The sequence below is a fragment of the Leucoraja erinacea genome, chromosome 5 (assembly GCF_028641065.1).
Source record: "Leucoraja erinacea ecotype New England chromosome 5, Leri_hhj_1, whole genome shotgun sequence".
NCBI classification, from domain to species: Eukaryota; Metazoa; Chordata; class Chondrichthyes; order Rajiformes; family Rajidae; genus Leucoraja; species Leucoraja erinaceus.
Window position 1 is genome coordinate 20,620,288 of NC_073381.1, and position 12,951 is coordinate 20,633,238.

At 40.2% G+C, this 12,951-nt stretch overlaps 1 protein-coding gene across 1 annotated transcript in view; it reads left to right on the plus strand.

Annotated features, from left to right (window-relative positions):
• slc17a5 (solute carrier family 17 member 5) overlaps positions 1 to 1,757 on the plus strand; it is a 34,788-nt gene extending 33,031 nt beyond the window's left edge. Inside the window, exons 10-11 of the mRNA XM_055635211.1 lie at positions 593 to 683; positions 1,497 to 1,757. Coding sequence (XP_055491186.1) covers positions 593 to 683; positions 1,497 to 1,616 — 211 coding nt within the window. The 3' untranslated portion in view covers positions 1,617 to 1,757. The remainder of the gene's footprint in view (positions 1 to 592; positions 684 to 1,496) is intronic.
• The last annotated feature ends 11,194 nt before the right edge of the window (positions 1,758 to 12,951 follow it).

The window sequence follows — 12,951 nt, forward strand, 5'->3', positions numbered from 1 at the left end:
AACTGAGTTTTTATTACTTGGGATGTGACTGTTTCAACTTGTTAGTTGGAGTGGCTTTAATGCATATCATAGTTCTCGGCGAGAAGCTGAGCCTATCGATCACAGATTTTCTGTTGGACTTCTACCATTAGGCATTATTTGGTCCTTACCCTTAATAGCTTTCCGTTTGACTCCTCCCATTTCCTCCAAATTACAAGGTGTAGCTATGGGCACGCGCATGGGCCCCAGCTATGCCTGCCTCTTTGTAGGGTACGTCGAACAATCCTTGTTCGAGACGTTCCAGGGCCCCATCCCCGACCTCTACCTCCTCTACATCGACGATTGCATTGGTGCTACCTCCTGCACCCGCACACAACTCACTGACTTCATCCACTTCACCACTAACTTCCATCCGGCACTCAAATAGACCTGGACCACTTCTGACACTTCCCTACCATTTCTTGACCTCACTATCTCCATTGCAGGGGATAGTGTTGACATCCACTATATCATGTGATACCATTGTTGTATGGAGTGGAAGAATTTATGTATATTTCTATAGTTTTCTGTACATTTATTATTGAACTCAAATCGTTTATTTTGTGGTCATTAGATATGCAGGAATTTTACTTGGGATCACAAACACATTTGCCACAATTCCAGGAATGGTAGGACCAGTTATTGCCAAAGTCTTAACTTCCAATGTAAGTATTATAAATATTTTGAACAAGTGAAAAGTGATGACTACCTTGACATGAATCTCTTTATTTTAGCATTCATTTGTTGAAATGATAATGTTTAGATTGGACCTCTACGTAAGTAAATTATTTGTCCTATTCTGTATGTCACAGTAATGGTCGAAAATAGAATGTTAGTCTTTTTGCAGAGGCAGACAGAATAGGACAAATCTTTTGGATTTTGGCAGTTCTTGAAATGGTCTTTTGTCTGTTATGGCAAGAACTAATTAAGCCAGAAAGTATTGCCCATCACTAACTAATCATATAGGTGGCACTAGTGAGCCACAAGCTTGAATCATTACAGCATGACATTGCTCCTGCAACTGAGTAGAGTTGCAGGATTTTGATCTAATGAAATTCCATATCATTAAAATATGCAACGTGGAGTAGAAATATGGCAGAGGTAGAACTCTTCTAGTTAATGAGATGATGGGTTTAGGTATGGTATTGAAGAATTATATTTAGTTTCTGAATAATGCAACCTGTTTTGAAATGACATCGAACTCAGGAGAAGGAGAGAAGTAGAGCTATAAATTAAGTAAAGTATGCTTTTATGAAATAAATATTTAATTTGAGAGTATGGAAGACTATCCAAGACTTTTTTTCTCAGTGGAATTAATTCATAAACCCATTAACGGAATTAATTGGAAATGTATTCAATAGCCATAAAATCTTGTTTTCTTTAATACTGACAGCAAGAATGAGATTATCTGTACATTTTACATTAGTAGTCTGTTTTACTTAAATCAGGATTTAATTTCTTTTTTTTTCATTCCACAGCATACAGTTGCAGAATGGCGAACTGTGTTTTACATTGCTGCTTGTATTGATGTGTTTGGTGCACTGTTTTTTGTTATTTTTGGGAAAGGTACAATCCAGTCCTGGGCAACTGATCACTGAACATTTCACTGTAACCAATCAATGTTTCTCATGCGACCTTAATCTACATTTAATCTTGATCATGTTAGCTAAGCTTTTTGCTACAAACTTTATTTCACAAAAAACTTAAAACAATACAAATTAAAATATTTTCCTCAGCAATTAGGGTTCTGCAGTGCCTATTATTTGCAAAATACCTGAATCTTAAAAGGTGATGCCATGCATTCACACTATTGTCCAGCTGTGAAGCTGACAGCAAAGGAGAATTGATCATGTGGACAGTGTCACCCCCTGACAAGCCTGCTGCCTAGACATGTAAAGAACCTTTCCTGGCAGCACATGGGACTGGTCAATGGAGCCAGAGAACCAACACTCGCATTCCTTTACACCAGGTGCCAAAAGACCAGGAGTGTGGGATTGAAGTGAACTAAAAGGTGAGCTGGTCTTCAAATACCCAAAACCTCTCGTGTTAGGTGTACGTGTCCAGATTGCAAAAATTAAACTTAGCCAAGAGATTTTGAACCTGTTTTAAAACCTGTTGAAAGGAAACTACCCTTTTCATGAAGAAAATGAGTGTCCTCCAATGGGAATGCTTCTCTCATTTTTGTATTCAGACAGTACGTTGTCTGCATTCGTCACCTTAGAATGTGATTGTACAGGTATTTTGCATGGTCCAAAGGTGAAGTGTTGCTTGGACAGAATTCCATTCTAGTCACAAACAGCCCTTCTCAGTAAGAGACTCTGAACTATACCCAAGATATAATGCTCGGTAGGGGTCACAGCTTAAGGATAAGGGGGAAATCCTTTAGAACCGAGATGAGGAGAACTTTTTTCACACAGAGAGTGGTGAATCTCTGGAACTCTCTGCCACAGAGGGTAGTTGAGGCCAGTTCATTGGCTATATTTAAGAGGGAGTTAGATGTGGCCCTTGTGGCCAAGGGGATCAGAGGGTATGGAGAGAAGGCAGGTACGGGATACTGAGTTGGATGATCAGCCATGATCATATTGAATGGCGGTGCAGGCTCGAAGGGCCGAATGGCCTACTCCTGCACCTAATTTCTATGTTTCTATGTTTCTATGAAACAAAATGCCGGACTTGTTTTAGAAGAACATTTGCTTCCTCGGTCCCTGCAACTGCTTTTATTGCCAAAATATAAAGTGTCCAACCAGCATCACAGGATCAAGTTGATTTATGATCAGCACTTGGCTGGATTGTTAAATTAACATAGGATCTGCATTCATTGTCTTTCACATTGTTGAGTTTCTTTTATTCCTGCCAGTGATAGTTACCGGTTAATCTATTTGCTCTTATCCTGCCTAATCCAGGGATTCCGGAGCTATTCACAAAAAAAAGTGGGCTAATGCATTTCCACGCTTTTTTTGTTGTGCAAATTCCAAAAGGTCTATAAATAAGTGTAGCAAATAATTAAGTAAATTATATATGATTAATCAATTTAGTAATTAATCACCATTTTACACCAGAAGTAAAAATTGACGCTCAAATTCCATTTTCTGCCTCGGAAGGCAGTGGAGGTCAGTTCTCTTGATACTTTCAAGAGAGAGCTAGATAGGGCTCTTAAAGATAGCAGAGTCGGGATATGGGGAGGAACGGGGTACTGATTGGGGATGATCAGCCATGATCACATTGAATGGCGGTGCTGGCTCGAAGGGCTGAATGGTCTACTCCTACACCTATTGTCTATTGTCTATTTATGTATAGTCTAAGGAAAAATAAGTATTTCCATTACAATGAAGGTACTGGATAAAACTAGTTTACGTGGATTTTTCAGTGTCTTTCTTCAGCCCACAAATTAGGAAAATATTTTGCTATAGCAAAGATTCTACACTTCATTTTAACAATCTCCTTTATTAATCACAGCTTAGCAATTCATTTTAACAATTATCTTTATCTTTTAAATTGTATTAAAGGTCTCTTCAGTGTTTTATTTAAACTGGTAAGATCAGTATACAAATGATGCACAGGTCTGAGTGCATCGTAGGAATTGTGTGCACAAGGTAACTTTGGAATGGTTTAAACACACGAGGCGCAGCCGAGTGTGTTTTAGACCATTCCAAAGTTTCCGCGTGCACACAATTCCATCCAAAGCACGAAATAGACCTGTGCATCATCTGTTTTATAGAATGGGGGGAAAAAAGTAAAATAAAAATAAAAATAAAAAATCATACGTCCGGTAAAAATAATTACACGGTACAGCAGCAGCTTTTAGCCAATCAGATTGCAGAGATTCTTAGACCCATTCTATAATTACATTTGTCTAATTAAACCAGTGTTGAATATCTAGCCCTGTTTCTCAAATCAATTCCTGATTATTTTGGGACCTTGATTATAGAATCAGAATGTAGGCAGCAATTTTTAAATTAGATCTTTTTTTTTGCCCTTGCAGCCAATCTGGTTGCTTCTATATTGTATTTGTAATTCTTAAGAATTTCACATTTCTGAATAATGCTTTTTCCCCTACCCCCACTCAAGATAGTACAAAGGTGCCAATTATAGTAGGGATTGTACTATCAAGTCCTATAAGCCCAACATTCAACTCTAAAGTGTTAATTTGTTCAAATGTGTAATTTTGACCCTCCCTTAAAGGGTTAGCAGCAACATAAGGACAAAATGATGGTTCTGGATTGTGCATCCTTTTTCAAAAATACTTTCATGTTGTCTTGTCTTCATTGGTAGTTAAAGGTAGTTAAAACTGCTGTGGAGAGGAATACTTCAGTTGTTAACAGTCAAGTAAATTCAAGTGTTCATCTGAAATGAAAGATAACCAACAGCTTGATCGCCAGTTATAGTCATTCAGAACATTGGCCCACAATGTCCATGCCATCCTGTTTGCCCACCCACATTAATCCCATTTGCTCATAATATGACCATATCCTTCGATGCCTCAAGATTTCCTTTTGTTTTAATGCAGAATTTGTTACACGTTTAAAATTTTTAAACTTGAGATATTTTCTGTTCTGTTTTAGAAGAATCTTTTTATATTGCTGTTGAGATACAAAATAAATTGTTCTATTTGAAATGATTTCCGTCTTGCCACAATTAATGAGTTCAACTAAATGGCATAATGTCAGCATTAGAGGACCAGGGAATCAAAGCATAAATTGTACCATTCATAAATAACACCAGTGTCTGAGTTTGCAGTGAATTTTGTCCCAATTAATGTTATATTGTGAACAAACATGATAAAATATAAATCTGATTTTTCATATCACGAACCATGGAAGTAGATTTTAAGAGAAATATATTGTAAAGGATAGCTGAAATCCTGACTTGTTACTGAATGGGTGTTTTTAATTTTAAAAGTCAGTCTAATTTTATCCCATGTACAAAACAACTGCCAAGCAAACCACGAAGTAGTCATGGTACCCGTAGGTATTAGTGGGTTTGTAGTGGATGTCAGTACATCGTCTGTCCCCTGTGATGTAGATAGAGAGATTGAGAAAGGAGAGTGAGGTGTCGGTGATAGTTCAAATGAATCTGAGGGCAGGATGAAAATCAGCAGAAAAATTAATCAGATTAATTAATTTTGCATGGGTACAGGAGGCTACCCCGATATAATGTAAGTGTAGTGGAGAACCAGTTGGGGAATGGTGCCAGGGTATGTTTGGATCAAAGAGTGTTCCACCTACCCAGCAAAAACTGACAGTCGGGGTACTGAGGTTGGAGGGTGTGGAGGGGAGATCACTAGAGGTGATGAGATTAGTGAGGTCTGAGAGATGGTGGCTTGTGATATTATGTCGGGTCATTGTCAAAGGATAGGTATGAGTTGTTTGAGAGCTGACGCCTAGTCTTAGCGTGGTGGAGGTCAGATTGCCAGAATACAACAACACCTGTGTGAACGGGCTTGATGACATTATTGAGATTGTTACTGAGTGAACGGAGGTTTGAGCATTCAGAGGGGGTGATATTGGACAACTTCTTATCGAGTCCACATCACATGATTAAAAATTGTTCAGCCAGAGCTGAACACGCTTCTCAGCATCTCATCTGTGGCTATTGATAATATAAAGATCTTTGCCAGTTGCCCAGAAATGTCATCCTTAGCTCTTCACAATGCCCTAGAATAACCTTGATCAGGTCCCAGGGACATTTTTGATTTTGCCTACGGTAGGCGGCGCGACTCTCGTCAGCAGCGGCCTCTGCAGCCTGTCTGCGTTTTTATTATTTTTTGTCTATGTTTTTATGTAGTTTTTGTTATTTTTTGTTGGGGTATGTGTATGTGGGTGGGGTGGGGTGGGAGGGAGGGGGTAACTTTTAATCTCTTCCTGCACGGGAGACCCGACCTTTTCTTTGTCGGGTCTCCGTTGTCGTTGGGGCTGCAACGAGGAGCGGCCTCCAACAGGAGAAGACCGGGGACTCTGGTGCCGACGACTCACCTCACCGTCGCGGAGCTGGCCGAGTCCGGAGCGGGTGGAGCGGTGGTGGCTGCTGCTGCTGCGGCCCGACCTCCGGAGATTCGGAGGCTGCAACTGCGGGTCTGGTGGACGGCGGCACCGGGAGCCCGCGGGTCACTGGAGGGAGACCGCTTTTCAGGGCTCCCGCAACGCAACTTCTCCCGCCCGAGTTGCGGGGTTGAAGAGCTCCTGGAGCGGGGCCTTAGAGCACCGCTCCGCGCGGCTTGGAATGGCCGCGTGACTCTGCGAGCGCACGCCGGGGGCTCCAACACCAAGACCCGGTGGGCGACCTTGCACCACCCGGCCTGGCTTTAATGGCCGCGGGACAATCACCATCGCCAGCCGGGGGCTTTGACTTTGACTCTGACATCGGGGGGGGGAGGAGAGTGCAGTGGATAGATAAGTTTTTTTTGGCCTTCCATCACAGCGATGTGATGGATGTTTATGTAAATTATGTTGTGTCTTGGGTCTATTTGTTTGTAATGTATGGCTGCAGAAACGGCATTGCGTTTGGACCTCAAGGGGTCCAAATGACAAATAAATTGAATTGAATTGAATCTTCTCAGCTATAAACTGGACTGTCTTCAAGACATCAGTACTACCTTCTCCAACTTCCCCAGCATCCATGTCTTCATCCAGTTGTGTTCAGAGTTTATGGTTTTTACATTTGCATTAACAATAATCTAAGCATTTTATGACAAACGAAGAACAGTTTTAGTATTGCTTACATTGAAGATTCGTCATCTTTTACCGAAGACGAAAGCAAGAGGCAAGAGATTTTCCAAATTTGCAACTTTGAGGATGCACAAGTATCTGAACTCTCTGCTTGGAAACTTATGAATAATTCTTGAAAAATTATTATGTAGAATTCAAAATTTTCTGGATTTTGTTATTTGCCTGGCTTTATTGAATATTCATTTATAATTTATTGGCCAATAGAATGGTTATAAATGGTGTGGTCCTGTTGGATAGGCCATTTCAGCAACATGCCAATAACAGATTCCTGAAACAGACATTTATAGACAATAGGTGCGTGCAGGAGTAGGCCATTCGGCCCTTCGAGCCAGCACCGCTATTCAATGTGATAATGGCTGATCATCCCCAATCAGTACCCCGTTCCTGCCTTCTCCCCATATCACCTGACACCGCTATTTTTAAGAGCGCTATCTAACTCTTGAAAGCATCCAGAGAACCTGCCTCCACCGCCCTCTGAGGCAGAGAATTCCACAGACTCACCACTCTCTGTGAGAAAAAGTTAAAGGCCAACATGCCATTCACTTTCTTCACTGCCTGCTGTACCTGCATGCTTACTTTCATAGGCTGATGTACAAGGACCCCCAGATCCCGTTGTACTTCCCCTTTTCCCAACTTGATGCCATTTAGATAGTAATCTGCCTTCCTGTTTTTGCTACCAAGGTGGATAACCTCACATTTATCCTCATTAAACTTCATCTGCCATGCATCTTCCCACTCCCCCAACCTGTCCAAGTCGCCCTGCATTGTCATAGCATCCTCCTCACAGTTCACACTGCCACCCAGCTTTGTGTCATCTGCAAATTTGTTAATGTTACTTTGAATCCCTTCATCCAAATCATTGATGTATATTGTAAATAGCTGTGGACCCAGCACCGACCCTTGCGGTACCCCACTAGTCACTGCCTGCCATTCTGAAAGGGACCCGTTAATCCCAACTCTTTGTTTCCTGTCTGCCAACCACTTCTCTATCCATGTCAGCAATCTACTCCCCATACCATGTGCCCTAATTTTACCCACTAATCTCCTATGTGAGACCTTATCAAATGCTTTTTGAAAGTCCAGGTACACTACATCCACTGGCTCTCCCTTGTCCATTTTCCTAGTTACATCTTCAAAAAATTCCAGAAGATTAGTCAAGCATGATTTCCTCTTCGTAAATCCATGCTGACTCAGACTGATTCTGTTACTGCTATCCAAATGTTCGGCTATCTCATCTTTTATAATTGACTCCAGCATCTTCCCCACCACCGATGTCAGGCTAACTCTCTCCCGCCTTTCTTAAAAAGTGGGATAACATTAGCTACTCTCCAATCCATAGGAACTGATCCTGAGTCTATAGAACATTGGAAAATTATCACCAATGCATTCACAATTTCTAGAGCCACTTCCTTAAGTACCCTGGGATGCAGACCATCAGGCCCTGGGGATTTATCAGCCTTCTTAATGTGGATTTCCTTCAGTTCCTCCGTCAACCCAGATCCTCTGGCACTACTATATCAGGAGATTGTTTGTGTCCTCCTTAGTGAAGACAGATCCAAAGTACCTGTTCAACTCATCTGCCATTTCCTTGTTCCCCATAATAAATTCACCTTTTTCGGTCTTCAAGGGTCCAACTTTGGTCTTAACTAATTTTTTCCTCTTCACATACCTAAAGAAGCTTTTACTATCCTGCTTTATATTCTTATTGAAAGTCGTGTAATACAAAGGGAATACCTTATGGGCAGTGGGCAGGTGCTATCGACCTGCACGGGAAGGTAGACGCTCCCACCCCCCCCCATGAGTATCGGGCAGGTGGGGCTCGTCAGCCTGGGAAGGCAGTACGTCTCGGAGAGGGAAAGCTCTGATTTAAAACCTCCACTGCCTTGTGGCTAAATCCAGTTATGGAAAATGCTCCAGGAGTAAACCTCAAGAAAATCCGGAGTCGGAGCCCCTAAGGCAGTTCGTCGTTGTCTACAACCTCGCTCTGGCAGCTCCTGTGACGGAGCTGGTGCCAAACTGTAACGGCCCTGTGTTCCTTTGGATTGATCAGCGACGTGGAGAGGGGTGACGTGCTGCATGGGCAACAGCCTGTCCTCCATATGACATCGCCCAGGCTTGCATCTGACCACGAACTCATGGACTCTGAGCCAAAGGGTCTGTTTTCGTGCTGTATCTCTAAACTAAACTTAAAAAAAACAACATCCCCAATCCTGAGAGATTACCCAAGCAGATGAAATTTACAGTCTTGTATAATATCTTCTATTTCAGATGAATTGGACAGAACACATTTCTACTTGTTATTTTCAGGGCTCGTACGGTCCTTCAAAGTCCTGGAATTTGAAACTCTGTTTTTCAAGCATTGAATGTCCTTGGATTTATCATAGGTCCTTAAATCCTTGAAAATTCACTTTTTTATGATAAGTGTTAATTCATGCAGAGTAATGTGGTGTTTTTTCATCGTTTACAATGCATATTTTTTATTAAAAGTCGGGAAACATTGTTAGATATGTTTGTGGCGACGATCCCTGTAGGAAGTAAGGAGCTCTAGGACCCAGCAGAGTCAGACCACGTGCTGTCTTCATCATGGAGGTTGTGGGCCTGGTGACTGGAACTCTGGTGAGGTATCGTCCCTCGTGGCCGGAGGAGAGGCAAGGGTCGAAGGAGTGAGTGTGTGGGGGTATGTGTGAGTGTGTGTGTGTGTGTGTGTGGGCCCAGAGCTGCGGGAGAGTCAGGGCGAGTTGGTGGCGGGCTGGCAGCTCTGAAAATACATGATCTTTACTTGCTTGATAATTATATTTCATGATAATTAGTGAGTGCAACCCGTGCAATATTTTGTCATATTATTAAATTAAGTATTATATGTTTTATTGTACTAGTTATACACTGGGATGTAGTGATGGGCTGTAAACTTGTTTGAGCCTCTTGGGAGACTAGCTTGCCCTCCCCCACACAAACCTGAAATGATGTGCTGGAGCTGTCAAAATCCTGTTTGACAGCTCCGGCACCTAAAAAATTAGCACTGCAACACTGGGTAGCGCGGGAACTTACATGTCAGTTTGCCGTAGGCTATCAAGTTGAGGGTTTCAATGAAATTTTGAAATCAAAAGAGCGGTCCCATCCTTCCTATTAATGTGGTTGCATAAAACTTTCTGATTTTGTTGGTTAACCTTGATTGATGTTTACGTGTTTTTTTTGAATTTCTTCCATTTGTTTTATGTGTTCTTTTTTGAGTTCATTACATTTATAAAACTGACATTTATTTTTTCCTACGGCCTGCAAATTGTGCCAAATATATAATGTGGCCCTCATGCTGAAAAGTTTGGAGGCCCCTGTTGCAAGGTATAATTTAAAAAAATTACAGTATAAATTAAGGGTAATCGAGCAAGGAAATTGTGTAATTTCAAGGTATAATTATAAAAATTTCCGATGTAAAGGATACTTCTCTCTAATTGGAGAAAACAAGCAAGGAATAGGTATCATGTCACAAGTAGGTGTAGGTGCAAAATAAAATATTTTCAATATAAGTTAAGTGTAAACAAGCAAGGAGTTAGTGTCATTTTAAGGTATGATTATCACAAATTTTCTGTGTAAATTAAGTGACGAGCAAGTTATTTTAAGGAACAATTAAAAAAATGTAAGTATAAATTAATGGTAAATAAGCAAGAAAACGGTGTCATTTCCAGGTACAATTATCAAAAATGTTCTGCATAAAGGGGATGCAGCCCCCTTTTATACCCGCCAGGGGCGTTGGCTCTTAGAACCCTACCAGGGTTCCACCATGGACCCCCATCTCTCTTCCTCTTTTTTCATTTTTTTTCCGGTCTCATGCCTGATGACTACAGAGGTCAGTGCGTCAGGCCCGTAGTCATTAAGACCAGTAATCCTTGTCTTTTTGGGTACAGGGACAATAGTGGAGACTTTGAAACAGGCAGGGACAGTATAAGTTTGCAGGACTGGTTGAAAAGCAAAGTTTCCCATTATAATGGTTTCAGATTCAACAACTAAGAGATGAGAAAATGGACCATCAGTGCTCTATTGTAGTATGAATATAGACAAGTTAACCATCTTGTGTGTAATTATTATGTAGTTTAGTTTAGTTCTGTGCAATCTGGACTAATGGATTGACTGATCACCTTCTCAGATTTTCATGAAAATCAGTGTCTGTACATCAGAGCACACAAGTAACACAACAGAAAACAGGGTCTCAACTCCAAATTCCAAAGGGCATGTGGCAATAATTCAAGCTATATCAATGGTTCATAACTTCGAAGGAACTTTGAGTTGAAATCTGATTTTTCTTTGTACCATAGGTGTGCAAAACATGATTTTCAATCAACTCTTACCTGGTGACCACCCAACTTGCTGTCATTTGGTACAGATTCAAATCATCCAATACCAAGCAATTTATGTACAAGTCTCCGATAAACCATCAATGTTTGCTGGATTTTGGTCCTTGAAAATAGGATTTTATTACCTTGAAAGTCCCTGAATTTATAGCTGTTCCAAGTGTACGAACCCTGTATTTTGTCCTTTCCAGTTTCGCCCTCTCCATCGTTATGTACAACCTAATTTCTGGGTTCAGTTGTGAACACAAATAGGATGCACAATACAGCTGTTTAAATTTGTATAAATACATACAGGTTGCCTTGTAATTTTATTTTGAATCTTTAACACTGACCTGTTGATTCCTCCTAATGGATAAATCAGACCAATTCATAACGAGTTGGTCTCCATTCGTCGTTTTTTTGGAATCATATGGTGCAACACAATTGTAAAAAATAACTGTTTCAGGACTGGACGAGGGTTGGTCAAGATTATAAATAATGATCTCCTTTTCTTTTTTATTTTATTTTATTTTCACTATTTTCTCTCAACTTTCTTCATTTACTCATTTTCTTTCTTCACACACTATATATTTCACATCTTTCTATCCTTTACTATCTAACTTCTTTTTCTTATTCTCATCTTTTTTCAATGTAACAAAAAAAAAAGTTGTACATAAAATGTATTATGAAAATATATATTAGGCACTTTGGTGCCATATGACTGTACTTACTTCTAATAAAATAAAATATTAAAAAAAAAACACTGTCCTGTGATTAGATCACTTAGTACATATCAGGAATCAAATGTAATCTGTGTAAGCCAACTTTTCACTTTGAGAGGTTGTTGAGTCATTGGGAGACGGAGACGGGCCCGTTTGGTTCAAAGAACAAATTGTAATTAATTAGGACTTCATTTTTAACCATTGTGCCATCCATAATTGGATTTGAACGGTATTATTCAGCACTAATAGCTTTAGTTTAATTGGACAGGTTGATTGGTTAATTTTGTTGTACACGATCCTAGGACATATTCACCTTCTGTTTTTGATCAATTAATGTTTACATTTGACTATCATCTAAATGTTTTTATAACTTTGCCTTGATGGTTCACATATAACACGGCTTGGTGATAGGGTAGTATTTTTAATGATTGAGGACTAATGGAAGAAAATGGAAAATTTGATTGGTGTGAGGATATGCTTTTGCTTTATTTTTTAAATTTTCGTGTGCTCCATATTTGAAGCCAGTGGAGAAAGGTTGCTATGCATAGGAAGAAACTGCAGATGCTGGTTTAAACTGGATAGACACGGGAAGTTGGAGTAACTTGGTGGATCAGACAGCATCTCTGGAGGAAAGGAATGGGTGATGTTTCGGGTCAAGACTTCTTCGGAGCAAAATTGGTGGTTCATTTCCCAGCACAACAATTCAGAAAAATAAATCAATGGATTTAATCAACAAAATTGTGCTTTAATTAGAGGCTTGGTATTTTGTGGTTAGAAATCAGCAATATAAAAATACCTATTGTTTGTTTTGTCTCCTGTGCATTGATTTTCTGACTGTTACTGATTTCTACAAACAAAAGCTTTTAAACAATTTCCATTTTATAAAAAAAAACTGCTGGAGGAACTCAGCGGGTTAGGCAGCATCCGTGGATGGAAATGGACAGATAACATCAAGGGTCAGACTTAAAGAATGGTTCCAACCCGAAATTTTGACTCCATTAACTTCCAGAGATGCTGCCAACAGTTCCAACAGTTTGGGTTCTGCTCAAGTTCCCAGCAACTGCAAGGTTTTGTGTCTCCATTTGTAAGGCTCTTTTACTATACCTACAAATCCAAAATTGTTTTCTGGAAATTTTGAAACCAAACGTACGTTGAAGAACA